This window comes from Vespa crabro, chromosome 6 (genome assembly GCF_910589235.1).
Source record: "Vespa crabro chromosome 6, iyVesCrab1.2, whole genome shotgun sequence".
NCBI classification, from domain to species: Eukaryota; Metazoa; Arthropoda; class Insecta; order Hymenoptera; family Vespidae; genus Vespa; species Vespa crabro.
In genome coordinates, this window is record NC_060960.1 from 2,728,330 (window position 1) to 2,754,725 (window position 26,396).

Sequence of the window (26,396 nt, forward strand, 5' to 3'; positions counted from 1 at the left end):
TCGATAAATAGTTATACAAGACAGTATAAGTCAAAATAAATTTATATATAAATACAATGATTAATATACTAGTCTTATACATGATTCAAAATTTACATTATATTCATAAAAAATCATTCATAAAAATATATCTACATTGCCAAGAAATTAATAAGTACAGTGTGATGTTGTATGTTATACAATTTTGTCATATAAATAATATTAGTAAATATTTTTATTTTCTTTATTGATGCCTTGTAAGGTCAACAATAAAAAGTGCTGCTTCATCTTCTTCAATTTCACTTAAAAGATCATGCATCTGTGTAAGTGTAATATCATTCTGTATCTAAAAAAGTGAAACAATTTTGAATAAATCGTAAATAAGAGTTTATATATGGAGAATACAAAATAATATAATAAAATAATAATATAACTTACATCTATATAATTTAAAAGTAATAAGGATGGACTTAATGAGTTTTGGCACAATGACTGTAAAAGAAATTCAAGATTTAGATGTTTAACTAATTTTTTCCAGCCTTTTGTTTTATCCAAAATTGTGGCTAATTTTTGTTTATTTTCGTTGCTCAACCAATTATTTTCTGTATCCTCTTCCAATATTTCTTCTTTTGTAAATAAGGCTAATTCATTTTCATCTTGTGTATTGTTACCATGATCCATAAGAAGTTGCAAAATCTGTAAGAAAGCACAGATATAATATTTTCAAACCTGGAATTATCTTACAAGTATTTATTTACACATTTTTATTAAACTTATTTACTTCCGGCTTATTAGTGGCTAAATCAAAGGATGATTGTCCAGCAGTTTTTTTCATATTTTCGTCTTCAGATTCTGCTTCAACTTTTATGTTAACATCTTCATTTATCTCTTGTTCAGTCTGTTCGCAATTATATTGTTTATTACTTTAACATAGATTTTATGTTTTAAATCTTTGAAATAAATGTTTATACAAAAAAATGACTATATATAATTCATATATATATACATACCTCGTCTAAATTTGAACCACTATTATTTTGAATATGTGGATCTGCTCCGTATTGCATTAATAATTTGCATAATTCTTTTGCTCTTGTTCCAGTATATGCTACTGCAGTATGTAATGCCGTGTTTCCACTAAAATTTCTTTTGTTTATATCAATATCACTCTGTAAAAATTAATAGTAATTAAATATTAATACATTATCACTCGATAAATACCAAAAATAAATTTTTATGTTAATTTATTTATACATTAAGCTTACATTTCTCAATAAAAATTCAACTATTTTTTTATGACCTCCTTCAACTGCTATATGTAATACAGTACGGCCATACGATTTATCCGTATTATTTACATTACTTCCTACTCGAACGAGAGAGCGTACAGCATCATATGAACCTGCTTCTGCAGCGAGTTGTAAAGGTGTCCATCCAAGATCATTGTAACTTTCAATATTAATTAGTTTATTGGATAATAAAACATCAACACATGCTCCAGCATTAGGTACTACAATAAATTTATAAATTTATAAATTTTTTATAAAGAATAATAGAAATGTATTTGATATAAAACAAAATGATCATAATTGTGTGTTTATATTATATGTGTATGTGTATATATATATTTCTTATAGGACTTACTTCTTACAGCAGTATGTAATGGAGAGAAACCATGGTCATCACATATACTTGGATCTGCTCCGAGCGTTAATAATGCTTCTATAATGACTGGCTGATTTTGTAGGACAGCATAATGTAATGGTGTCTAATTTGTGAAATAATAATAAAAAATTCATATAATAAAAGTAATTAGCATAAATGATAAAATATTAATTATTGATATTTTAATGTAATATAAAAGAAAACATACTTTTCCTGAACTGTTTTGGATATTTACAATTATTTGATATTCTGGATCAATTCCCATAAGTATCAAAATATATTTTACAATGTCACATTGACCATAACGTAAAGCTACATGTAATGGTGAATCACCATAAGTAGACCTATCCATAAGTAACTTCTTTAATTGTTTTTTTTTATTAGAACTAATTTCTCCATTTTTATCACTTTTTTCTATGCGAATAATATTCATGGCTTCAAAAACAATATTCTTGGCAAACATGACATCGTCATCCAACTGGTAAAAATAATAAAAATATATTCATGTAGTAGATGATTACATAAAATTTATATTGTTATTATAATAATAAATATAAGAAAAATAAATTGGAAAAAGACCTACTTTTTTTGTAGTTGGACCATCAGATGTCAGCACTCCTTCTTCACTATTATTTAATAGTTGCATATATTCTACAATTATAATGTATTAAATGTATTAAATACCTTCTTAAATACAGATAAATCATAAAAGATTAAATAAACCTGTATTTGACAGTAACTTACTATCCAGGTCTATGGTGTTAACAAAATTACGTAATTCCGAAGATGAGCAACCTTGTAATAAGATGTCTTTTATTTCATTTGAAATTTCTTGGCTATCATTCCATTTTGTAAATGAATCATTGTTTTGCATAGTAGGTAACGATTGTGTCAATTCAATACTATTTGAATAAGATATACGTGGTCTTTTCTTACCTACATAAAGCAAAGAAAATAAATTAGAATTATATATTCAAAAAATGTATAAACCTAATAAAAATTAAAAGTAAATACCTAATATTTTGTCACTTGGCTTATATGTAAATTTAATAGGTTCTGAGCAATCATGATCACTTGGTCGTTCTAACTGTATATAAACTTCTTTTGATGAGGTAATATTTATATCTTTATATGGTGGAGTGCTTAAATATAAAATCGGATATTATAAAGATGAATATTAATATTGCTGATTTTGGATACATGAACTTATACATACCGAAATACAATAGCATATTGATGATGTACATCTAACTCAGAAAAACGGCCATAATCAAACCAGATTTCATTATCATCTTCATTTAATTCAAAAAATTTTATTCTTATATTTTCTGAAATAAAAAATTTTAATAATTTAACATATTTTCCATGTTATTTGGTAATGGAGAAAAATTTGTTATTTACTTTTTCCAACTTTTTCTACTAATATAAATACTTCTTCTCCACCTTCACAAGAACTTGTAAATTTATCAATTCTGCAGATTTTCAATTCCCCAGTAAGAGCACTTTCTGAAAGAATAAAAATTATGCAATTAAATCATACATGTATAAAATGTTACACAGATAAAAAAAATAAATTACATTATTTAATTAAAATACTTACTAAGATTATTAATCGGATTGGAATAAACGGGTTCTGTAAGTGGATTCATAATATTATTACTACCCTTAATAAAAGCTTGAAAGCACAGAGATACACTATTAAGATTTATTGATTTTTGTTTAATATCTGCATCAGCTTTAATCTGCGAAAATAAATATTTATATTACTGATAATTATTATTTATTATCCATTTTAATATTATACAGGGTGTCTCAGGTTTAAACGATCAAACTTCACCAGTATATTCTATGAGTAGAAATAAGAAAAAATGTTATATAAACACAGGCCCATAAATGCCTTATAAAAAGATTATAACAAAAATATAAAAGCAAAAGGCAATAGAGTATTCATTGTTGATAGTTCACAATGTAATAATAAGCCAATGTTCAAAGAATCTGCTTTTTTAACTATGGTTACTTTTTGAAATAATTAAACGCAATCGAATAACATAAAGTTCGAATTGTGTAAACATCTTGCAATCATACTTTTACGATGAGTTTCATTGAATAAATAAATATATCAATTTCAAAAAGATAAGATTTTTTTTTCTTATTTCTACCTATTGAATATATTAAAAGATTATCTTTCCATGAAATCATTTATACCTGTACTTCATCACGTATTGAAAGAGTTGCATTAATATTTTTTCTTTTACGTTCTTCTAGTAACTCAAATTGAAGTTTTCGTACAAGTTCATCCTTAATATGTTTTTTTGCAGTATGTATTATACCCAGTCCATGAAATCTATAAAATATTGCATTTAGAAAACATATAGTAAAATTTGGAAAACATATATAGCTATATAAAATGATTTTATATTGTTTTATATAAAATAATAAAGATATAAATTATAAATATATAAATTATATATTTATTATTAAATATATCAATTATTTTAAAAATATCAAATATTTTGTATCAACATACGCAGCAGTAAATTGATTTTCTTGAGAAACTTCTATTTCATGGGGATCATCTTTATCTTTATGTCCTTCCCTTTTGATTAAATGATGAGCATGTGGAAGTCTTTCTTTTTTATCATCCGATGTAACCAATGTACAGCGAACTATTGCTTTATCATGAAAATTTCTTAACTGAAATAAATTTTAGAAACTTTTTAAATTTTAATTACAAAACGTTGAAAATTTTTTTCAATATTCATGATACGATTATTATTTTGTTAAGAAATTAGTTATACTTACTTGAACAGTAGGAGCAGTCTTTCTATGAGCACTCATATTATTTGATGCAACTAAACTTCCATGTGTACCGATCATTTCAGATTTATAACGAAACCTAAATTTCTCTATTGGTTGCTCTGTTATGACAAGATGTGGTTCACCAGCTAGTCCCAATTAAGACAAGTTTATTAATTATTTTATAAGATTTTTTTACTTTCATATGTTGTAATTAGATTATTTTAGAATAATAAAAAAGAAAATATATGTACCAATAAAATCATCTAATACATATGTAGACATATGTGATGGTGATGAAGTAGTAGACATAGGTGATTCAATATTGAAATTTATGTGTGGATCTATAGAATTATTATAGAGACTCAATGAACTAGTATCGTTAATGAACATTGGATCTGAATAAAAAAAGAAAACAATTTATTAGTTATTTAATATATGAATGATTTCAATATTTATTAATATAATATTTTTATGATTATATACATATTAAATATATATTAATCTATATAAAAAAATTATTTTTCATTATATATTTAAACATAGATTGCAATCATATAATCGTTTACATAAATGCATGATACTTTTGTACGAATATTAAATTATTATTCAGAACATTTAAATACTACACTCTTTTTCGTTAACGTTGAAAATGCCACCTATACTTTGAGAAATACGTTTACTATTAAAAATAATTTGTTATAACAAGAACCATCATTTTTAGTAGAATTCTAATAAAAAACAAACATAAATCTTAAAGAAATCATTATCCAATTACCATTTCCGTAAGTACCATAATCCTGCAGACCATTGATTGCTTCTCTCATCACTACGAAACTTTCATATGCTTTCGGCATTTTTAAATGCACTAATAAAAGAAACAAATAAATTCTGAAATGTACAATATATTCCACAAAGTCCACCACCTTTTTAACCTTAATCTATTTTCAATCAGACAACATGGAAAAACAAAACGATTGCTATCTTATAAAGATCTGTTCAGACTGCGCACAATGTACTCACCAAATAGATATTATCACAGTGACTCAATATTCAATGCATTGACAAAGTAACCTTGATAAACGTTAAGGTTTTTCCCCGTGAAGTAACAAACACAAAGAATCAATTGCGTGTAGAACGTGGGTTTTCACGCGCATGACAATATGCTTAATTCTCAATACCTGATTTTTTGAAGGTTACAAATTTCATTTTTTTATAATTAAATAGTAAACTAATAAGACTAAATCCTATTAAATGTTTCATAAAATTCACTTTTCTTTATTTTTTCGATTATAAACTAACAAAAATAAATTTCTCTTTTTTAAAAATAAATAGAATATTCCGTTATTATTCATATATATTACAGTTATAAAATATTTTTCTGTTACGTAAACGATTTAAACTTTTAATAAAGTAAGAAGTATTTGTTGATATTCATATTTAAGCATATTTGTTACAGCAAGTTGTGTAATTACGTTTAGACAAATTTAAAGTTTTTTTTTTCTTATAATACTTCGTATATATTACCATATCTCAAAATAATAATCGAATTTAATGAAATAGATTGGTAAATAAATGTCAAGTAATGATAGTAGTATTCATATTTTTATTCTTTTTTGTTTAAAAAATATTTTAATTTTTGTAAAATTTGTACTTTTAGTTTGTCAACAACTTTATAGTTGTGTCGATATATTACCGATAGAATGCAAGCGAGCTGTAAAAAGGCGTAACAAAAAATATTGTCGATGGATGTAGTAACACTCACTGTAAGGATCTTATAAACGTGGTGGGGATCATTATCGCAATGTTCTACGTCTTATATGTGGGAAAGGAGCAGTATTAAACAGTACATAGTTTTAATTCATTACAGCATCAACTAATTATACTAATCAAGGTTCTGTTTAACCGACATAGTGGATTAATATGTCTACCAAAAATGAAAAAATTGGTATCATCGGAAGGTAAATACATCTTAAAATTTAAATCATTTAATCTAATTAATAAGTAAATTTTTATGAAGGAAACTTCATTTAAATTTGTAAGTAAATCGTTGAAGTATTTACAAGTAAATTATTAAAGTATTTATATTTGCTATCAGTAAATATAATTTTCTTTTTTTGTAAACTTTCGTATATTCTAAATGATCTTTGGTAATAAAAACGATAAACTTGTTTAGTTCATTCAATAGATGATCTGCGTATAAAATTTTGTACAATGATTTTAAAGTAAAATAACCAGTTTTAGGCTTTTTATCGACTTCCAAGAAAAAATATTACGTTACCTTGTTTATTTCTTTTTCTTGTTAATTGCGTCTAATGATTGCTATTAAAGTCTTTCACATTCTTTTAACTTCGTATTATTTTTTATATGTGTCATTCACTATTTGAAGACAAAAGAATATCACAAAATTAATAATTTTTTGAGAAATCCACTAGTAATGTTTCCAAATTGAACTCTAAAAACACAATATTGAGCTGTATTTTTTAAAGATAAGATAATAAAATAGAACGGCAAAATTTATGAGTATAATCCTTCATTATATATATATATATATATATATATTATGCCTGTAGATGTGTGTATATATATATATATGTGTATAATATCTATCTAGATAGAGTGCACTTGCAAATAAATAAGACCTATACATGTAACTTATAACTGCTATCACATCGCATTACATACGATGTTCTCAAGTTTTTTTTAATAGACTTATTTGCTTTCATATTATAGTAATATTATTTTATATTATTTTTATAGTAATATTATTTAAATAAATATTAAAATTTTAATTCATATAAAATTTTCAGTGGTTTAATTGGCCGCAGCTGGGCGATGCTATTTGCCAGTGTGGGATATCAAGTGACAATTTACGATATTGTCGAAGAACAAATTACGAATGCTCTCGAAGACATTCAAAAGCAATTACATCGTCTGGAAAAAGATAGCCTCCTTCGTGGTTCTCTTTCTGCTGCTCAACAATTTCAACTTATTAAGGGTATACTTTATATAATAATTTGAAAAAAAAAAAAAAAAAAAAAAAAAAAATTTTAATCGATTTATCATAAGTATAAACATACATGTGAGATGGGAGAGAAAACTTGTTCAAACTTTAATTTTTATTTTTTGATTGTAAATATTATCTGATATGTTTTATCATACAATTTTTTATGAAATTTGATTCATTTATCAGAAAGTCAATACTTTGTCGAATCGAGTTATATAACTGTTAGAGAACTTATATAAGATAAGTAAAGATTAAGGCATACATAGATATCTGTCTATATTGGGAGGAGGAAAAAAGGGTTAAAGAATAAAAATTCAAGTTATAAATAACGCTGGTAAATTTTTAAAAAATGTATTTTATTGGAAACTTGCATATGGAAAGGTTATTGATTTAGTTCTTTGCGAAAGCAATATGCAATAATATAATTTCTTTAAACGTTTCCGACTATATATATTTAATGTTATGGATTAATATAAAAATAATAAGATATTTTTTGACTCTTAGGATCATCGAATTTAATTGAAACTGTAAAAGATGCAAAGCTTATTCAAGAATGCGTACCGGAGAATTTACAGTTAAAAGTGAAAGTTTACAATGATCTCGACAAGATTGTCGATAATAAAGTTATTTTATCGTCATCCACGTCGACATTTCGTCCTTCGCTTTATAGTGAGAAATTGAAACATCGAGATCAAGTAGTTGTATCTCATCCCGTGAGTAAGATATCTCTTTTATACCAAAATTTTTTTGTGATATATTTATTAAAATATTTTATAAATTTAGGTAAATCCACCGTATTATGTGCCTCTGGTTGAAATAGTTCCAGCACCATGGACTCGTTCCGAAATACCAAATCAAACAAAAGCCATTATGATTGAAATCGGTCAATCACCTGTCGTTCTCACTAGAGAAATTGATGGATTTGCTCTGAATAGAATACAGTATGGTCGCATTGTAATTTTAAAGATTTTTGTATGATAAATCGCACCTTTTTAATGAACTTATTATTATTTAAATCTCTTATGTTTTACAGGTATGCAATCTTAAATGAAGCATGGAGATTAGTAGCTGATGGTGTGCTTAGTGCAAAAGATATAGATGCAGTTATGAGCGAAGGCCTTGGAATGAGATATGCATTTCTAGGTGCTTTTGAAGCCGCGCATCTTAATTCCGAAGGTATATATAGTAATAAAAATAAACAAATATATACATCTAAGATATACTTTTCTTTCAGGTATGAAAAAGTATTGCGAGGTATATAATAAATCAATTTATGATGTAAGTGTAACTTTCGGTCCGGTACCAAAATTTGTTGGAGATATGGCGGATAAAATTAGTAATGAATTAAATGAGATGTGTCCTCTTGATAAATTACAAGAACGACGTGCATGGAGAGATAAGGCGTTAACGAAGTTATCGATCTTGAAGAAAGAATTGAATAAAGAAAAATAAAGCTACAGTTGGTACTACAACAGTTACTCTACTACGTACAAAGTATAAAATACTTTAATCGGAATTAAATAAACTATTGTTTTTATCATCCTATGTATATCCTTTCGAAATATAATTTCCACGTGGAAGTTTTCTTTCACATAAATAAAATTGGAAGAAAATTAAAATGTTCGGACGTACTATTATTTAAAATAGAATTAAAAATCTTAATTAAAATTATTTTATTGGTATGTCACAGAAAGATTAACGTTTTCCACCAACACGAGGTGCAGATTTTTGCGTCACTTTTGCAGCTTTCTGTTTAGGCATAGCCTTAGTTTTAGGAGGCGCAACAGCCTTCTTTGTTGCTTTTGCTGCTTTCTTCTGTTCTTTAGCAGCCCTAAAAGTATATCAATGTATATACTATATATATGATGTATATACTATATCAGTGTATATATTAATATGATACACATATATATTAAATAATTAATATTTTTGTATGAACCCGCAAAAGCCAGACAGTGTTATAATAATGCACAATTCTGGGTGAAGCAATCCATATTTATTTTAAGACATTCTGAAATCTAACACGATATAAAGATCTTGTTAGAGGAACAGTTGTCTATAGAGAAAAATACCTAGTTAACTTTGTATTGTACAAATCTTATATAAATAAGCAGGTAAATCGAATAATACTTACTTAATAGCTTGTTCTCTCTGTGCTTTACGAATTTCTGGTTTCATGTTACGTTTAGCCAAGATATCTGTAAGAGAAGCACCCACAATAGCACGTTGGAATTTTTGAGTACGCCTTGTCCTCTTCTTGGCCTGTTCTTCTTCTTGTCCCTTTTTATGCTTTCGTCTGTATAATTTATATGACAAATATAATATAAAAAAATGAATATAGAAAATAAAAAAAGAAACTTAAAAAATTAAATGAACATACCTATACAAAACAGTCCATGTAACTTTTCTTGGATTACGCCTCATTAAGTGAGCAGATTCGCATTTTGAGTTGAGGAAAGTAAAAGTCTATAAAAAAGTAAGGTTATGTAGAAAAATAATAAATATATTTTTTATAGAGTTGTTAGTATTATATGATTACAAACAAAAAATTTATCCTAAAATACTCGAAATTGAATAACATTTATAAAATTAAAATAGATTTAAATATACCTTTCCATCAACTTTAACCATGGTTTTACCATGGCCAGGATATATTTTATATCCGCTATAAGCGCAAAGACCGATCCTATAAAGATATAACACATATTAATAAAAATATTGTTCTTATTATCACCAACTATATACTTTGCATAAATTTAACAGGATTGCATTAAGCTTATTAGATATTCTCATATAAGCGCAACTTACTTCATTTTAACTTTACACGAAAGGAAAGATCCTACAAAAATGGCCGAAGCTTTCGTAGCATGCAGCTATGTTCACGCAAAACTTCAGGTCTACCAACTTTATAGATATTCAATAATTTGAACATAAATAATGAAATTTAGAAAGTTTGTATTGTATATAATAATATAGCATATTAAAATTTATATTTTTTGTTCAATTTTTACATGAAGCAGTATTAACGAATAATTAATTTGGAGTATTAGTAATTGTACGTGAAGAAGTTTTACAAGGTTGTCTCACTGATTTTTAACTTCATAGCTCTTAAAAATCGTACATGTGCACTCAGATTTATTACACATGTGGTCAATGTGATGATTTTTATTGTATTAGGTTATATTACACAATTAGCATGTTTGTATATTAACGATTGAAAGAAATCTTAACGTTGATGTCATTAAATTATTTATTTTGATTTAAGTAATTTTTAAATAAATATTTAAAATGAAGGGTACAGAGGTTATTGGTTTTGGAGAAACAGAAGAACTTAATAAAAATGATGAAGATGAAGACATTTTGAACATCAAGAAAAAAGCTTCTAAAAAGTCAGGTGGATTTCAATCTATGGCTCTTAGCTACCCTATTATAAAAGGTATATTAAAACGTGGTTATAAAATTCCAACACCAATACAGAGAAAGGTAAGCATGATTCATATATTACTTTATAAGAAATTTAAAAAAAGATAAAAAATATTAAATATGAAGATTTCTTCGACAGACAATTCCTTTAGCTCTTGAAGGAAGAGATATTGTAGCTATGGCCAGGACAGGTAGTGGAAAGACAGCTTGTTTTTTAATCCCATTGTTTGAAAAACTCAAGACAAGACAAGCTAAAGCTGGTGCACGTGCTTTAATTCTTTCACCTACGCGTGAACTGGCAATGCAAACATTGAAATTTATAAAAGAGTTAGGAAAATTTACAGGATTAAAAGCTGCAGTGATATTGGGTGGAGATAGTATGGATAATCAATTCAGTATTATTCATGGAAATCCTGATATTATTGTTGCCACACCAGGCAGATTTCTTCATATATGTGTTGAAATGGATTTACGTTTAAATACTATAGAGTATGTTGTATTTGATGAGGCTGACAGGTGAGATCTTGTGAAAAATATGGTTTTATAAAATAATTTTAATATTTAATGCGCTAATAGTAATATTATAAAATAAAATTATAAGATAATATAAAATTACAGATTATTTGAAATGGGTTTTGGTGAACAAATTCATGAAATAGTTAATAGATTACCAGAGACAAGACAAACTTTACTATTCTCTGCCACATTACCTAAGATTTTAGTAGAGTTTACTAAAGCAGGTTTAAGTGATCCTGTTTTAATACGATTAGATGTTGAGAGCAAATTGCCAGAAGAATTGAGTTTATCATTTATTATTTGCCGTCCTGAAGAGAAATTGGCTGTGCTTCTAGCTTTATTAAAGAATATCATTGCAAATGATTCGCAAACTGTAATATTTGCTGCAACTATGCATCATGTAGAATACCTCCATCAGGTAAATTTATAATATTTAATGTATCTTCATTTTATAATAATGAAAATTTTTTCATAAACATTTTTTATAAATATGAAAAAAGTTTTCATAAACATGAAAAATAAATACAAATACATAAAATTTATCAACAGATATTAGATAAAGCAGGAATTTCAAATACATTTATTTATTCAAATTTGGATCCATCCGCACGTAAAATAAATGCTGCTAAATTTCAAATGAGCAAAGTAAAGACTTTAATAGTTACTGATGTTGCTGCTCGTGGTATAGATATACCTCATTTAGATAATGTTATTAATTTCAATTTCCCAGCAAAATGTAAATTGTTCGTGCACAGAGTAGGTACGTATATGTCAAATAAATCTTATAGATTTTGAATCAATCAATTATGTTCGTTTATTTGCAATTATGGATTTTCTTACACAGGTCGTTGTGCACGTGCTGGTCGAATTGGAACTGCTTATAATATTGTAACTCCTGATGAGTATCCATATCTTCTAGATTTACATCTATTTCTTGGTCGTTCATTAAATATAGTTCCTCTATCTAGTACAAGCAATGATATGGAGTATATAATAGGAAAAATGCCTCAAGCTATGATAGAAGAAGAACTTGCAGAATTAATAAATTGGCATGATTCATCTACTGATCTAGTAAGTCTAAAAATAAAATAAATTCTAAAATAGATGGTAATAATGTGAATTAATTATGTCTTTGTGTGTAGAAAAACATGGAAAAAGTTTGTGATAATGCCTATGAACGTTATATTAAATCTCGGCCAGCAGCATCATCGGAAAGCATTAAGCGAATGAAAGAATTGAATATTAATTCAGCAGGTATAATACCTGAATATTCTAATATTAATCCTGCCACAATGGATATATTAACTAAAATGAAACAATACAGACCTCAAGGAGTATGTATGTTATAGAAAATGTGGGTTCTATTAATTTTTTTTTTATTATAAATGTATTTTTTATTTTTATATTTTTTTGTAACAGACAATTTTTGAAATCGGCAAAAAAACAGGTTCATTAGATTATAAAGTGATGAAAGAAAAACGAGCATTTCATAAAGATAATATTTTGAACTTTCATAAAAAAATGGAAACATTAGAAGCAAAGAAGGAAGAAGCAGCAAAAAGTAAACTTATATTTTATCTAAATATATCTTTTACAAAGTGTTGTAGTGTTACTTTACATACCATTTGCAGATATGTTTCAAAAAACTACATTACCAAAAAGTAGTGAGAATGAAATTAATGAAGCATTTAATAAAGTGATAATGCCAAAAAAACGAAATATAGAAGATTTGTATAAAAATACTAAGAAAAAGAAACGTTTGGCTACTAAGGATGAAGAATTTTATATTCCGTATTCTGCTCCAGATAAACATACTGAAGATGGGTATGTTTTAAAAAATATATATTTTTTTTTATTGTGTATATATTAATTGTAATCCTTGAATTTTTTTACAGATTGGCAGTAAATAATTTCATGACAGAAGCAGAAAAGGCACAATTAGATTTAACAGCAGACAATGAAGAATCTTTACGGCTACAAACACAACTTAAGAAATGGGATCGTAAAAAGAAAAAAATGATTACGATTAACAATGTATGAATTAATTTTAACTTATTACACGTAATGTTAAGTTTGATTATTTTATATTTCTCTTTTTTTCCTTTTAGGATCCAAAAGCTGGTAAAATACGTACCGAATCTGGAGCATGGATTCCTGCTACATACAAAACAAACCGTTACACGCAATGGAAGGAGAAGAGCAAAGTCGATGCTATGGCTGATGAAGATAGCGAAGAAGAATCACTACAATTGCAAAAATGTAAGTTTGGATATTATACAATTTAAGAGAAAGAAAGATATAAGATAATCATTGTGTGATTTATTCCATGTACGATATATACATATACATTCTAAATAGATTACTTTGCCAGACAGTCATTAATCCTTTGGTCTATATAAAGGCACAGTATGGTCCATGTGTAAGTTTTCATAGTACATCTGGTATAAATCGAGACAAGTTGACAAGTCAATCTCAAGCACGTTTAAATACAGGAAGAAGGTCATTGATCTATCTACGCCCGGTACTGATTTATTTAATTTCAACTTACGAGTAATCATTGCATTATCAAAACAGGTTGAATATTACGATATTTAAAATATCCTATCTAAAAAAGATATTTGAATTTGTAATCATCTAAAACGATATAGAACTATAGTCGATTCGAAGTATCGTCATACTTTTTATCTTTGTCAACAAAGATTATCGACTTTTATTTAAGAGAGAATATTTCATACATATAACAAGATCGTGTATGCATGGCGTAATACTTATTTTTATATTTTTAACAAGTTAATTATACAATCAACCGATAGCAAAATTATCGATGATAGAGACGGCACTTTTGAAAATGACATTTTCCAATTCCGTCCTTCGTTTATAAACACGTAAATATATTTGAAGATTAAATGAATTCTAAGCGTATGTTATTGCTTCCAATGATTGCAGTATGACTGAGCATGAACAAGGTCATAATTATTTCAATTATTCGCATTTCTTCTAATGTTTCTTGCATTTACATTTCGTACAAATAATAAGATATGTTGTAACAGTTAATTGTACGCGAGCATACTAAGGCACACTTTAATTAGGCATGTCTAATTCTTTGGACCATAATTATATAGACCAGAAGCTACGGTTGAAATCTAAGATGTTCGTGAGATAAATGAAAAAATTCAAAATTTGATCACACACTCTCTTGATATCAATTATATTTGAATTTAATTGTCATCAGAGTTCTTGTTATTTTGCGTCCTAACTTTTCTTCTTTAACGCTGTTATAAAATAACGTTATCTTAAAATCACGGCCTTGTGTTGACGACAATAAGATAAAGATATGTACGAACTTGCAACTAACAAGAGAATACCACGTGATCAAGCTAGTATTTGATTTCATTCACGTCCTTGTCGATGATTTTAAAGGCACGCAAAATGATAAAACCTTGAAAAATATGACAACGTAATGTCTTGAGAATGATATACGATAACGAGAATATATGAACTTATACTTTTTTGTTGTTTTCTTTTTTTACTTTTCCTTTTAGTATATTATCATAAAATCTTTCTTAATAATTTTTAATTTAAAATTATATCCGTACGTTGTATATGTACACATGCTCGTTCTGATAGAAAAAAACATTTGATTTTAGTGCAAACAAACGTCAATACACATTGGGCGCGTCATAATCAAAAGATCAAGGAGAAGGTGAAGGCAAAGTCAGAACTGAAAAGACCGGAACAAATTTTGAAAGCTCGTAAACTCTTGGAAAGGAAGAAACAACGAAACGGTAGAAAGGGCCGGAAAGGTCAGAAGAAAGGAAGAAAGTCTCATTAAAAGGTATCTAATTATATATATATATATACTCTGTACATATATATACGTTTTAAAATATCTTCGTCATAAGATAATAACTTTTTCTTATGATGATAAAATAAATAAATTGAAAAAAAATATATATACATACATACTTACATACATATATATATATATATATATATATATATATATATGTATATATATATATATATATATATGTATATATTCTTAAGATGAAATTTAGAATTGTTTTTTATCGATCGTATAAATTTCTCATAATCATTGAATAATTTCATTAACGCGCGATAAGATTAAGCTTTTTAATCTATTTTATTTACCTTCTTCAATAAAACAATAATACAAGATACGAGTAAATTAAACGATAGAAAAATTTGAGCAGATTTAAGAACGTTCGTAAAAATATAACAGCTAGCTATTTCTCTGTTAGAGTTACGCGTGCCATGTCACTAACATGCAATAATGCCGATAGTTCGAGAATTTAATTCACGGCACTTTATTACATAAGTATCTTGAGATGGTAATTCCTAGATAGTGACCGTATGCTCGGAACGACATAAGATGTATCGAGAAGAATATTCGCGGGCGAAATTTCTTCGTCGTTCAAATTTTCCACTGCGAGGAAAGGCGCGACATTCGAAAAAGTCAACGACTGTATCATTATATTTCGACATATTTCTTAAGAAAATATACTTTTATCCTTTCTCCCAAGTCATATTAGCCTCCAAAAAAAAGAAAAAAAATTTAATTCATCCTCACAAAGGTACAAATTTTGTGGGCGCTTTCAGAATCCGTCATTACGTTATTGCGTAACTGCATAAAATAATTTTCGTTGAACGTTTAAGATAATCAGCTAATTATGTTCGCGCACGAGATCGCTAGGACATATTTAAATGTCGTGACTTGACTTGACTAGTCTTTTATCGGGGATAATATATCGAGTTTATGATAAAATCAATTGATTGATCTACTCGACGTTTTCGATCTTTTTGATAAGGCTTGTATTTTTTTTTTACACAATCAAATATACTTGCAAATGATAATTACTTATGTTTATTTCTTTGAATTCGACAGAAAAATAATCTTTTTAATCATATGGAATTTATAAAAGTTTGTTGAATATAAACCTTTGGAATGTATGACATTTAATGGCATTTCACAGAAATAACTGGAACATTTGTTTTCGCGTGCGGATATATATTAGGAAAGAAAGAATAATTAAATTTTATATAATCTAAGAGGATTCTTTTTGTATCGTAGATAACATCGTTATACAATTTGTGATGTCAGAGACTGCCAACGAACGTTCACACGTTGTTAAAAGTCAGTACACAAACCCCGATGAAGCCTTAAAAACTTTTCAAATAAATCGAAGCTTTAAAGCATCATCGAATCTTTTGATCTTGTTCCACTAATTAGTTCGATACGTCATTAATTAATATACTGTTTTATTTAATTTTCCATTAATTAATATCTTTATAATCTTAACAAGAACGATAAACTTGAATCGCGTTAATCTTAAACGTTTAAAAGGATCTTATAATTAGTTGAAAAATGAGAAAAGATGAAAATTTACAGAAGTAACATTGTGTAAGTCAATATACGAAAAAGTTATTTGTACTTCCAACTTTTTTAAAAGTTTAGGTAAAAATAGATTTATACATATCGTTAAACATTGTGTAATTTCATCGTTTCTACACGCACACTATTATATACGTCGTGTGTCATCTCGTGAGAATGTAGAAGGGATCAACGTACGAAGTGTCGTGGTAAATATCACATCGAATTGACAGTTTTCCAATATCGTTACACCGTCGTATGCCTGTCGATTACGTTTTACGATGAAGAGTTTGTATAGAAATATTGAGAAAAAAGAAACAAAAAAAAAAAAAAGAAATGCCGCATAAGTAGATCGTAAAAAAACGTTAGGATATTAATATATAAAAATCTAACATAGATAGTATTATATTTATACTGTCTTTAATTCGTAATTGACTTTTACTTTTTTTTTTTTTTTTTTTTTTTTTCTTATAGAAAAATCAACAAGACTCGTAAAAAGCCTTCCAATCGATTGGAGAAAATACTTATATTAGTTAACTTTTTATTAAGCAAAACTCGCATTGATCGAATCAAAGTAATTGGTCGATTCTCTCTATGTATACCGATACATTTCTATAACTCGACATTCTCGTAAAAGTTTCGTAATGAATCATAATAATCGATATCTGGTGCCATAACAAAAATATTCACCGTTATAGAAATCATTATCGCTTCGTTTCGCTAATATTTCTTAAGATATTGTGCGTGTTTTATCCGTTCCTTTTCTTTTCTTTATTTTTCTTTTTCCTTTTCTCCTTTTTTTCTCCTTTTTTTTTCTCCTTTTTTCTCCTCTTTCTTTTTTTTTAGCAACTAATACAGCACGGTATCGTATAATTCTCCGTGTAAAATTTATTTGATGTAAAAATTATTTTGATGGAGAGGTTAAGTTGAGCTAAATGAATTCTCTATTGAGAGAATACGTTTTTATGCTTTGTTAATGATTTAAATTCGGGATTAACCGAATGCACTTTATGCAAGCGTTCGCGTTTAACGCAATTTTTGCTTTGTTTTTTTTTTTATGATCTGAACGCATAATAATAACATGACGCTTGAATTTAAACGAAATTTTTAAATATTTTTTAATATAATTTATTAAATAAAATTTTATAATAGTATCGAAAGTTATTTTTGTTTGTACATCTTTTGTTTGTTTGTTTGTTTGTTTGTTTGTTTATTTGTTTGTTTTTATCTTTTCTTTCCGTTTCTTTTCTTTTGTTTTTTTTTCATATGTATTTTACACGCATATACACTGTAATTTCATCCGCGTTTCATCATTGATCTTTATTAAATTCAATCTTCCCTTACCATGGCATCTTACCATAGGTAAATGTCATTTATTTCCATCAAAGAACGCTCCATTGCGTACGCTTGACCCTTTGTACGGTTATTCGATATACTAGAATGATATGCATTGTTAGCGAAATTTCTATAAATTCTTTGATATTGATATTACGAAAAGATATAAAGCACTTTCGGATAGTCAATGCATTCTCTAATTGTATTCTTAATTGGCAAACTATTGGGAATTATTAACGAACGTAACGAGTTATATAAAAATAGAAAAAAAAAATAGTATAATAATAAAAAAGATAAATGTTGTAGGGCATAAAAGTTATGGGATATAAAATATAAAATTATTTAAAAACATAATGAAATTCATTTGTGATTAATCTTACAGATCATAATGTTTATGAGAAATCGTATGAGCTGAAAAGAGTTCATTCGTATTGTTATTATGATCTCTGTTTTATTTTTACATGTCGTATAATATTGTTTACGTTGTAAATAGTACAACCAGACGAAATTGATATTTTATTTGGATGACGCAGACGACATATATCTCTGAAATATAATCGTTTTTATCGGTCCAACAAGAATTTTGACCTCGATCATTTGTGGAAGTTCGGTTTACGTTTACGATTGGGTTCAAGGACAAATAGCCTGGTGAAAAAGAAATGTATTATACTCGCAATGACTTGCTTCCAGGGACTTATCGATCCGTAATACGCAGTAATTAACCGACCACGTTGCGGTACGAAGGATTCAGACGACCCTTCCGACTTTCGTAGAAAGTTTCTCTATTTAAAATAGGAAGCTCTCTCATCGTTTTCTTTCTTTCTTTCTTTCTTTTTTTTTTTTACAACTTGCTAGCACGTTTAACTATATAAAATTGTTCAACAAACATCTAAGATTTTTAATAAATTTTCAGGAAGAACGAACCAAAGAAAAATAAATCTTTTAATTGATGTTATGAGTATAAATGAAAATAATAGAAAAAAGAAAAGTCTTGAAACTTTCGATCGATTTTTATTTCATTTAATTCTACGAATTAATAAAAATTTCTAAACAAAACTTCTTCGTAAAAATTGATTAAATGAAATTTTAAAAATTTAATGAAAGTTTAATGAAGTTTTTAAGTGAAATTTAAAAAATTGATTAAATGAAATTTTAAAATAATAACTCAATTATTTTCATTATGCGATTTATCTCTCGATAAAGAACACGCATTCACTCATGTTTAGATAGATGTTGTAGCACTCTGGTATCTTCTTAATGTTATCTATCTAAGTAGATATATGTAATACGATAGATCGACAGGTTCGAATTGCCGTTTCGCTTCGTGTCCAATATAAAAGGAGTGAAAGGAATCGGTGTGTGACGTAATTCCTCTTACGTTATTGCGAGTACAACGAATACCGTCGGTCAGTTTCGGTAGCTGGGATATTGCAGGCAATTCGAACGTATCGAGTGCTCGGAATAGAAAAAGACTTTCACACGACCTGTATCTTTCAACTTAAATACAATCCCTTTTTTTTCTTTTTTTTTTTTTTTTTTTTTTTTTTTATTTCTAAGCACGTAATATAGCTCGCAGATATATTTGTTAATTCGTTCTTTTAAAAATACTTTCACGAAGAAAAAAAATAAATAAAAAACAAAAAAGAAAGAAAAAAAACGAGAAGAAAATATTTCGTCCTCTTTGATTACTCAATATATTCTTTTGATTAAAAATTCAAAACATTTATTCCTACATATATTTTATTTTGTTTTTAGAGAAAGTTAATGCATCTTATTGAATATTTTTCATCAATTCTGAAAAAAAAAGAAAGATTTGCGAGAATTCGTTGATGAATTTTCCATTTATCGAAGAAAGCAAAAACCGTCGAAATATCTATCTACGTGTATACCTCGAATGATCTTTCGACCACAACGTCGACTACAAGTTTGCGGTTTTAAAATCATCCAAGCAGTCATTTCACTACGGCCTCCTTCTATTTCTCTATCTTCCATTTGCGTCAGTGCCCGTTAAGCATCACGGGATTGTCCAGTGAGACAACTTCTAACTCGATATAGTTATTATTCCTATCATTATTTTATTTACTTCCTTGGACTGATTTAGTTAATAAAAAAACAAGATATGATTTATAGTTCAAAGTCGTAAGAAATTTTCTATAAAATCAACTCAACGACAACGTAGGCTTGATAAAATTATTATAATATTTCAAAATAAATTAGAAAAATTTAACGTTAATCGATCTGATATTACTCAAATCGATCAATTTATGTCATTCATTCTTTTTAAACAGATTTTGATATTTGTTCATAAAACATACTACATACGTATATATATTCTTAATCAGTCAATTCTTAATTATTATTACTTAGACATTAATTACTTAATAAATATTAATATTTATCATTATTATATACTTTCCAAGGATGTTTTATTGTTGGATTTGGTAATAAATTATTGGTTGTTTTTTTCACGAGATAAGAAAAAAAAATAAAAGAAGAAAGGAGGAAGAGAAAGGAACAATCAAGGTCATGTCTAAACAAAGCTCGTGACATCAGGCAAGATAGCATGAATAACCTCGGATAGCCCGCATCAAATAGCGCCATTGGTCGAACATAGATTCGAACGAATCCTGTCGAAAGATAAATTGGAATGGTAAAGAAGGCCGCAATCCAGAATTTACGATATCTTATAGTACTCACCGAAAAGCAAAAGCTAACGTCGGTTTTATAGGTATGACCAATGTATATTTACTATGTACATATATAGAACACGTCTAGGAACCTGGAAAAAAGGAAAAAAGCTTTCACACGAAGAAGTAATATATATCTACATATATTTGAAAGCATCGAAAGGTGAAGGAAAGGCACACCCTAAAAGCGATTTGACTCACGAAATGGAAGGATAGTCGACACGCCCTTCTTTCTCATATCTCAACCAGATGTTTCCTCGTTAATTAGTAGTAGTATATATTTTTATCAAATATATTGTGTAAGTCACGTAAAACGTATTTCATACAAGTAATTAACTTATTTTAATAACGATCTAAACAAAACGTCTAAGATTTTTATAAAAATAGAAATATTGAATTTTACATTCAAAAGGAACGATAGTAATCCTAATATTTTATGCTATAAAAGAAATTTTTCATACAGATATTATGAAATATTTTATATATATATATATATATATATGTATGTATATGTATATATATCTGTTTATAGAGGGTATTTTAGAAATAGATGGCCAAACTATAAGAATACTTTTATTCATTGTAAGGATGAAAAAAATTATATAAACATGGGTCCGGAAACACTTTCTCTCTAAGTTATAAACAGTTTTTATTTATAACAGATTTTAAGAACATTCGAAACTGTTACAACATTTTAGACAGAAACTACTGAAAATGTTTTCCTTTTACGTTAATGCATGCCTTGCATTGACCATGCTGCATGGGTTGCCGATGCGAAGCATGTTGCTTAATGTAAATATAAAATGTTTATAACTTGGAAAGGAAGCGTTTTCGGATCCATGTTTATATGATTTTTTTTCCATCCTTACAGTGAGTTGAATATGCTCTTAAAGTTTAGTGATCTATTTCTGAAACACCCTGTATATTACATCTTACATATATTTATTTTATCTATATATATTATATAACGATTTCGTATAAATAATAATCATTACAAATGTTTTTTTCTCGAAAGCTTTAAACCTTTCGGTTTTATTTCATCGACATGGAATAAATTTATTTAGGTTTTAGATATTTATATAATGCTCGAAGGGAGAAAACCTTTTTCTAATCTATTTTCAAATATCTTTAATATTTATCCTATATGTTTTCACAACGATTTTAAAGTTGTTTCTTATGAGGCACGATGGAAAGAAAGCACCGTTGACATTTGCATTTTCTATCTGCCGAGAAACAGATTCTTCACGATTGAATTGACGTAACGATATGCGAAATACACTAATTATAAGTCACTCGGTCGATTTCTTGTTTACTCACATCGAGCGAATAACGTTTTGGATAATATCAGTTATGGCAAGCAAACGAATCTTATCGATTAATTAATAGAAAGTTAAAAAGCGTTAAAGAAGATAAATATCACACAACAAATGTTCTAAAAATATATATTAATAATTTTTATTCTCAATCTTTTTCTTAATTTTTTTTTTCCTTTTTTTTTTTCTTAACAGTAACAGTAATAGAAAGTAATGGAAAGAATGGAAAATCGTTAAAAAAAGAACTAATTTGTCAAACTTTAATATACAAAATTAATTAAAAACAGAAAAAGAAAATATAATCCGAGAAATTAAAAATGGTGAAAAATATCTTTTGTCTATGAAAGGAGTTAACAGTTTCATTTAGTTAACGTTTATTTATGTTTCTCTTTGTGCAATCATCGAATATCATCATCGGATATCGTCAAGTAAATGTCAAAAATAACATACAACTTGTTAGAATAGATGTATTCTCTTCGAGAAGACCAAACTAGTAGGTACATACGCGCGCGCACACATGTGTATGTATGCGCGCGTTTGTGACTTGTTGACTTTTCGATAAGAGTCATCGCAAATTCAAGATAACAAAAAGAAAAGTAAGTATTCTTTTTTTTCTCTTCTTTATGGAAAAGGAAACTCGTATGTATGCACATAAATACATATATATAGGTATATGTAGAAAGAATTTAGATGGAAGTAGGGTCTCGTAGAGAAAGAAAGACATGGCCGTCGACAGACGTAAATTGATTTTCGAAGCCTCGAATGGTAGATATGTTCGTGTAGAAACGAAGACGATGTGTCTTTTCTGTCTCCTTCTATCTTACTATCACCCTCTCTCTATTTTTTTTTTAGGTCACAACTCAGACGCTCGATGGCTCACTCGAGCACGTTAGTCACGATCTCGAATTAACGATTAGTTAGTTCGAAGCATCGTTAAAGTCGTCGAACGATATCAGGCACGAAAAATTCGCAAGAAAGTTTACTCGGTCTTAAAAAAAAATCTTCAGAAATCTTTAAACTCACATATATTAATTATTGGTTTCATTTACGAAGAAGACTATCACGTACAACTTCTATATATACAATAGTCTTTCATAATCTTGTTACATAAAAAAAAAAAAAAAAAAAAAAAAAAAAAAAAAAAAAAAAAAAAAAAAAAAAAAAAGAAAGAAAGATAAAAGAACTTTTATTTTGTTATTTTTATAAATACTTTTACAATTTTAATTATCTTTATTATTTATCGTAAATTTAATTATGTTAGAAAGTTAAGATCTTTTTTATATTTTATTCATATAATAATACGAGATATTTCAATATTTCAAGATATCATGCAAAAATCTCTTTTATCAATGTTATATATTATGTAACTTTAGGCATTAAGGATTCAATGAAAAAAGAACAAAATTTATCGAGATCATATGGATCTATACTACATGTGTAAGTACTATATAATATATATTTACATATATATATACATATATATTCTTATAAAATATAGTAAATAATAAGGTCCCTATAACGAAGCGTTTATTTTCTAACATGGCTAATGTAAACTTTCCTTTGGCACGTAAAACAACAAGACCTCATTCGAAGACGTTGAAGAGGATGTGGATGTTATAGGCAGAGTGCAAAACCGTAGAAAAGATCGAAATCGTTTAGAATCCACTCCGAAGAAGGCTCTTCTCTTGGGAATAGTTGTACGATAAGCAACCTTAATACGTCCTTGCCATTTTACTTTAAACATATCGAACGAACCGACCTCATAATATTTATTTCGATAGGTAAAAAATTGTAACTTATTTCGTAAAGTAACAAAAATTATTAGATATAGAATTTTGTTTTCTGATAATATAACTTAAAATGTAATTTATTTTCTTTAATTTAATTCGATATGTTTTCAATGATACGAACTATATAAAATAAGATGATCTATTAAATTATTCTTTGTAGTTTCATAATAACGAAATATAATAACATTTTCTATAAAATTGTTTATATTTCGTTTCAAAAATAGACTTTATTAAAAATCAAGTTTAACAATAATTTTAATATTCTATTCGTTTATAAATGGTAGTATGAATTATGATCGATACATTTGGAGGAGCTCTGGATCACGTACAAAATTCTTGCGAGATTTTGGCAAATCCTATTTAGTTTCATCCTGGCGGACGATCGTTTGCGGCCATTTTAAACACTTTTCAAGTATTACAGGATTACACACCGCATCATGGCAGTTGCCAAACAAGAGACACGGTTTCAACGAAATAATATTAAAGATATTTATTTTTAGAAACACTCATCACTTTTTTATGACCATTTTCTATTATTATTCTACCGTTTAACTGATCCAACAATTCTTGTAACCTAATGATAACTATATTCATCTGAAGTGGATTACGTCAACACCTTAATTTTTTTTCGGCTTTCTACTATGTTGACTTTTGATATTTCCTTTTTAACGAATAAGAAACAGAAGGGAACGAATAAATTTTGCCTAACATTTTTACAGTTTTTTTATTATCACAGTAGAAGCATGAATAAGATTTATAGCAGGATAGATTCTTTCTTTCTTTTGAAAGATGATATCTCGATGGATTTATATCACGAGTATTTCACGGAAATGTCGGACCTTGGGTATTACAATGAAAAAAATTTCGATTTGATAGGATCGAAAGACGTTTTAGATTACGTCTCGTTCATCAAATTGACATTTTTTTCTTATATTTTCAATCCCTGAATATCGTATCAAGAGAAACATATTGAGAGACGAATCCCATGAATCTGTATAGTTAGCACTTACGTACGTTCAGAGAGAAAGAGAAAGAGAGAGAGAGAGAGAGAGAATTAGCCCGATTATACGGTTAGGCCGATCGACCGGGTGATTTTCTCGCGGTGCGTTAACTTCCGAGAACGATGGGTGATTATCGGAACGAGCAAAAACATCGTTGTTGCTAATAAAAGCCACCTTTCGCATATTTCCATCGCTTATCCTTCTGCGATGCGCTTTTAACACGACTTGCTCAGTAAATGTGGGAGGTGTCTATACAATATGAGAAAGGACAAAGATAACGAATCCAATTAAGATGGTATTTTACGAAGTTGAAAATCAACTTAATCGTTTTTTCTTTTTTGTTTTCTTTAAATCTCCTATTTATAACTCTTAAATGTATGAAAATATATAACACATTAATATAATTTAATGCGCAATGTAACATATATGCAACTAAATAATTTTCTGTTAAATTGTTAACCAAAAGTAATTATGACAATGTAGTATTTTCTCTTTTATATCTATTATCTCATAGACAATTTTTTTTCGAAAATATTTGATAAATCATACATTAAATCGTATTTTCAAGAATTCACATTGGAATTCGATAAATTGAATTTTTCTTTAATCATAGATTTGAAATAATTAAAAACCGATGAAATATATATCACATGGAAGAAAAAAATATTTGATATAGGTACGATATTAAAGAAAGATTTGATTTGTTAAAGTGAAAGATTGCTATTCGTTAAATGTTAAATAAATTTTAAAAATTATATTAAAAGAAAATAAAAAAGTTTTTAGAACTCATTTTGCTGAAGAAGCTTTCATTTTTGAATACTTCGTTTTCATGAAGCTTGGCACGATTTGGAAAGAAAACAAAGTACTTGATCCACGTTGTACGTTTTAGAATCGGTGCCAAGGTAGCGGAAGCTGTAGAAAAGCTATACATGCCGTACTCGTCCGTTGAGATTCTAATGACGATTATCGTTGAAATAAGCTCGAATCCCTCCACGTTTAACTAACGCGTCATCAACTGTATTTAAAAATATCGTTGTGACTCTCAGGAGAGACATTGGATGGAGGGGGCGCCGACGAAAGTTCAAATTTCTTAGTTCTTTGTTGTGTCCGCGTAATACGTTTATTTGGATTCTCGGGGGCATCGCTTCGAAGTCTCGCTTTCGAGACGTTAAAAGAGATTTCTTTGACATTTTTCGCCATTGCAATATATCTCGATGATATTATTTTACATCGATATGATTCATTTATTCGTTGTCGTTTTAACACGTCATTTTAAATACGATATTATACAAAATAAATTTAATATTCTTTTCCTTTCTTTCTTTTATTTTTTCTTTTTTTCTTCCAAATGAAAAATATAATTTTAACCACATAAATTCAATGATATTTTCAGACAAATTTAATAAAAAATATGATACGCAGAGATATTGAAAAAGCAGTAACACAGTGAGATAAAATTTTACGTACATATAGATATAGCATATACATATAT

At 27.6% G+C, this 26,396-nt stretch overlaps 4 protein-coding genes and 1 non-coding gene across 11 annotated transcripts; 2 read left to right on the plus strand and 3 right to left on the minus strand.

The window, feature by feature from the left end:
• Nucleotides 1-26: 26 nt before the first annotated feature.
• On the minus strand, nt 27-6,879 carry LOC124425273 (nuclear factor NF-kappa-B p100 subunit). 5 transcript variants are annotated; one of them, XM_046965476.1, is made up of 19 exons: nt 6,722-6,879; nt 5,219-5,308; nt 4,695-4,838; nt 4,447-4,589; nt 4,172-4,338; nt 3,850-3,988; nt 3,245-3,386; nt 3,046-3,150; nt 2,861-2,972; nt 2,659-2,786; nt 2,389-2,580; nt 2,228-2,295; nt 1,853-2,122; nt 1,624-1,747; nt 1,245-1,489; nt 990-1,148; nt 761-877; nt 418-675; nt 27-325 (listed from the first exon to the last, which is right to left on the minus strand). In XM_046965476.1, exons 2-19 carry the CDS (start codon nt 5,295-5,297, stop codon nt 224-226), a joined length of 2,694 nt encoding a protein of 897 aa, XP_046821432.1. In that variant the 5' UTR covers nt 5,298-5,308; nt 6,722-6,879; the 3' UTR covers nt 27-223. The 5 variants fall into 5 exon arrangements, with proteins under 5 accessions (XP_046821432.1, XP_046821430.1, XP_046821433.1 ...); XM_046965474.1 differs by lacking the exon at nt 6,722-6,879 and adding an exon at nt 5,464-5,675; XM_046965477.1 differs by lacking the exons at nt 5,219-5,308; nt 6,722-6,879 and adding an exon at nt 5,464-5,674.
• Nucleotides 6,231-9,066, plus strand: LOC124425275 (lambda-crystallin homolog). Of its 2 annotated transcripts, none has more exons than XM_046965481.1 (6): nt 6,231-6,401; nt 7,251-7,438; nt 7,952-8,160; nt 8,231-8,388; nt 8,481-8,623; nt 8,682-9,066. In XM_046965481.1, exons 1-6 carry the CDS (start codon nt 6,364-6,366, stop codon nt 8,897-8,899), a joined length of 954 nt encoding a protein of 317 aa, XP_046821437.1. In that variant the 5' UTR covers nt 6,231-6,363; the 3' UTR covers nt 8,900-9,066. The 2 variants fall into 2 exon arrangements, with proteins under 2 accessions (XP_046821437.1, XP_046821438.1); XM_046965482.1 differs by lacking the exon at nt 6,231-6,401 and adding an exon at nt 7,060-7,172.
• A 39-nt stretch (nt 9,067-9,105) lies between these two features.
• On the minus strand, nt 9,106-10,353 carry LOC124425276 (60S ribosomal protein L24). The gene is made up of 5 exons (XM_046965483.1): nt 10,256-10,353; nt 10,058-10,133; nt 9,828-9,913; nt 9,582-9,743; nt 9,106-9,278 (listed from the first exon to the last, which is right to left on the minus strand). The coding sequence occupies exons 1-5, from the start codon at nt 10,258-10,260 to the stop codon at nt 9,143-9,145; spliced, it is 465 nt and encodes a 154-aa protein (XP_046821439.1). The 5' UTR covers nt 10,261-10,353; the 3' UTR covers nt 9,106-9,142.
• On the minus strand, nt 9,375-9,505 carry LOC124425287. Its single transcript, XR_006942474.1, has one exon. It is a non-coding gene; the product is annotated as a small nucleolar RNA SNORA79 (small nucleolar RNA).
• A 189-nt stretch (nt 10,354-10,542) lies between the features above and the next one.
• Nucleotides 10,543-15,221, plus strand: LOC124425274 (ATP-dependent RNA helicase DDX54). 2 transcript variants are annotated; one of them, XM_046965480.1, is made up of 12 exons: nt 10,548-10,645; nt 10,742-10,930; nt 11,010-11,386; nt 11,489-11,804; nt 11,936-12,146; nt 12,231-12,457; nt 12,529-12,720; nt 12,806-12,947; nt 13,018-13,210; nt 13,282-13,420; nt 13,495-13,645; nt 15,034-15,221. In XM_046965480.1, exons 2-12 carry the CDS (start codon nt 10,856-10,858, stop codon nt 15,216-15,218), a joined length of 2,208 nt encoding a protein of 735 aa, XP_046821436.1. In that variant the 5' UTR covers nt 10,548-10,645; nt 10,742-10,855; the 3' UTR covers nt 15,219-15,221. The 2 variants fall into 2 exon arrangements, with proteins under 2 accessions (XP_046821435.1, XP_046821436.1); XM_046965479.1 differs by having other exon boundaries at nt 10,543-10,930.
• The last annotated feature ends 11,175 nt before the right edge of the window (nt 15,222-26,396 follow it).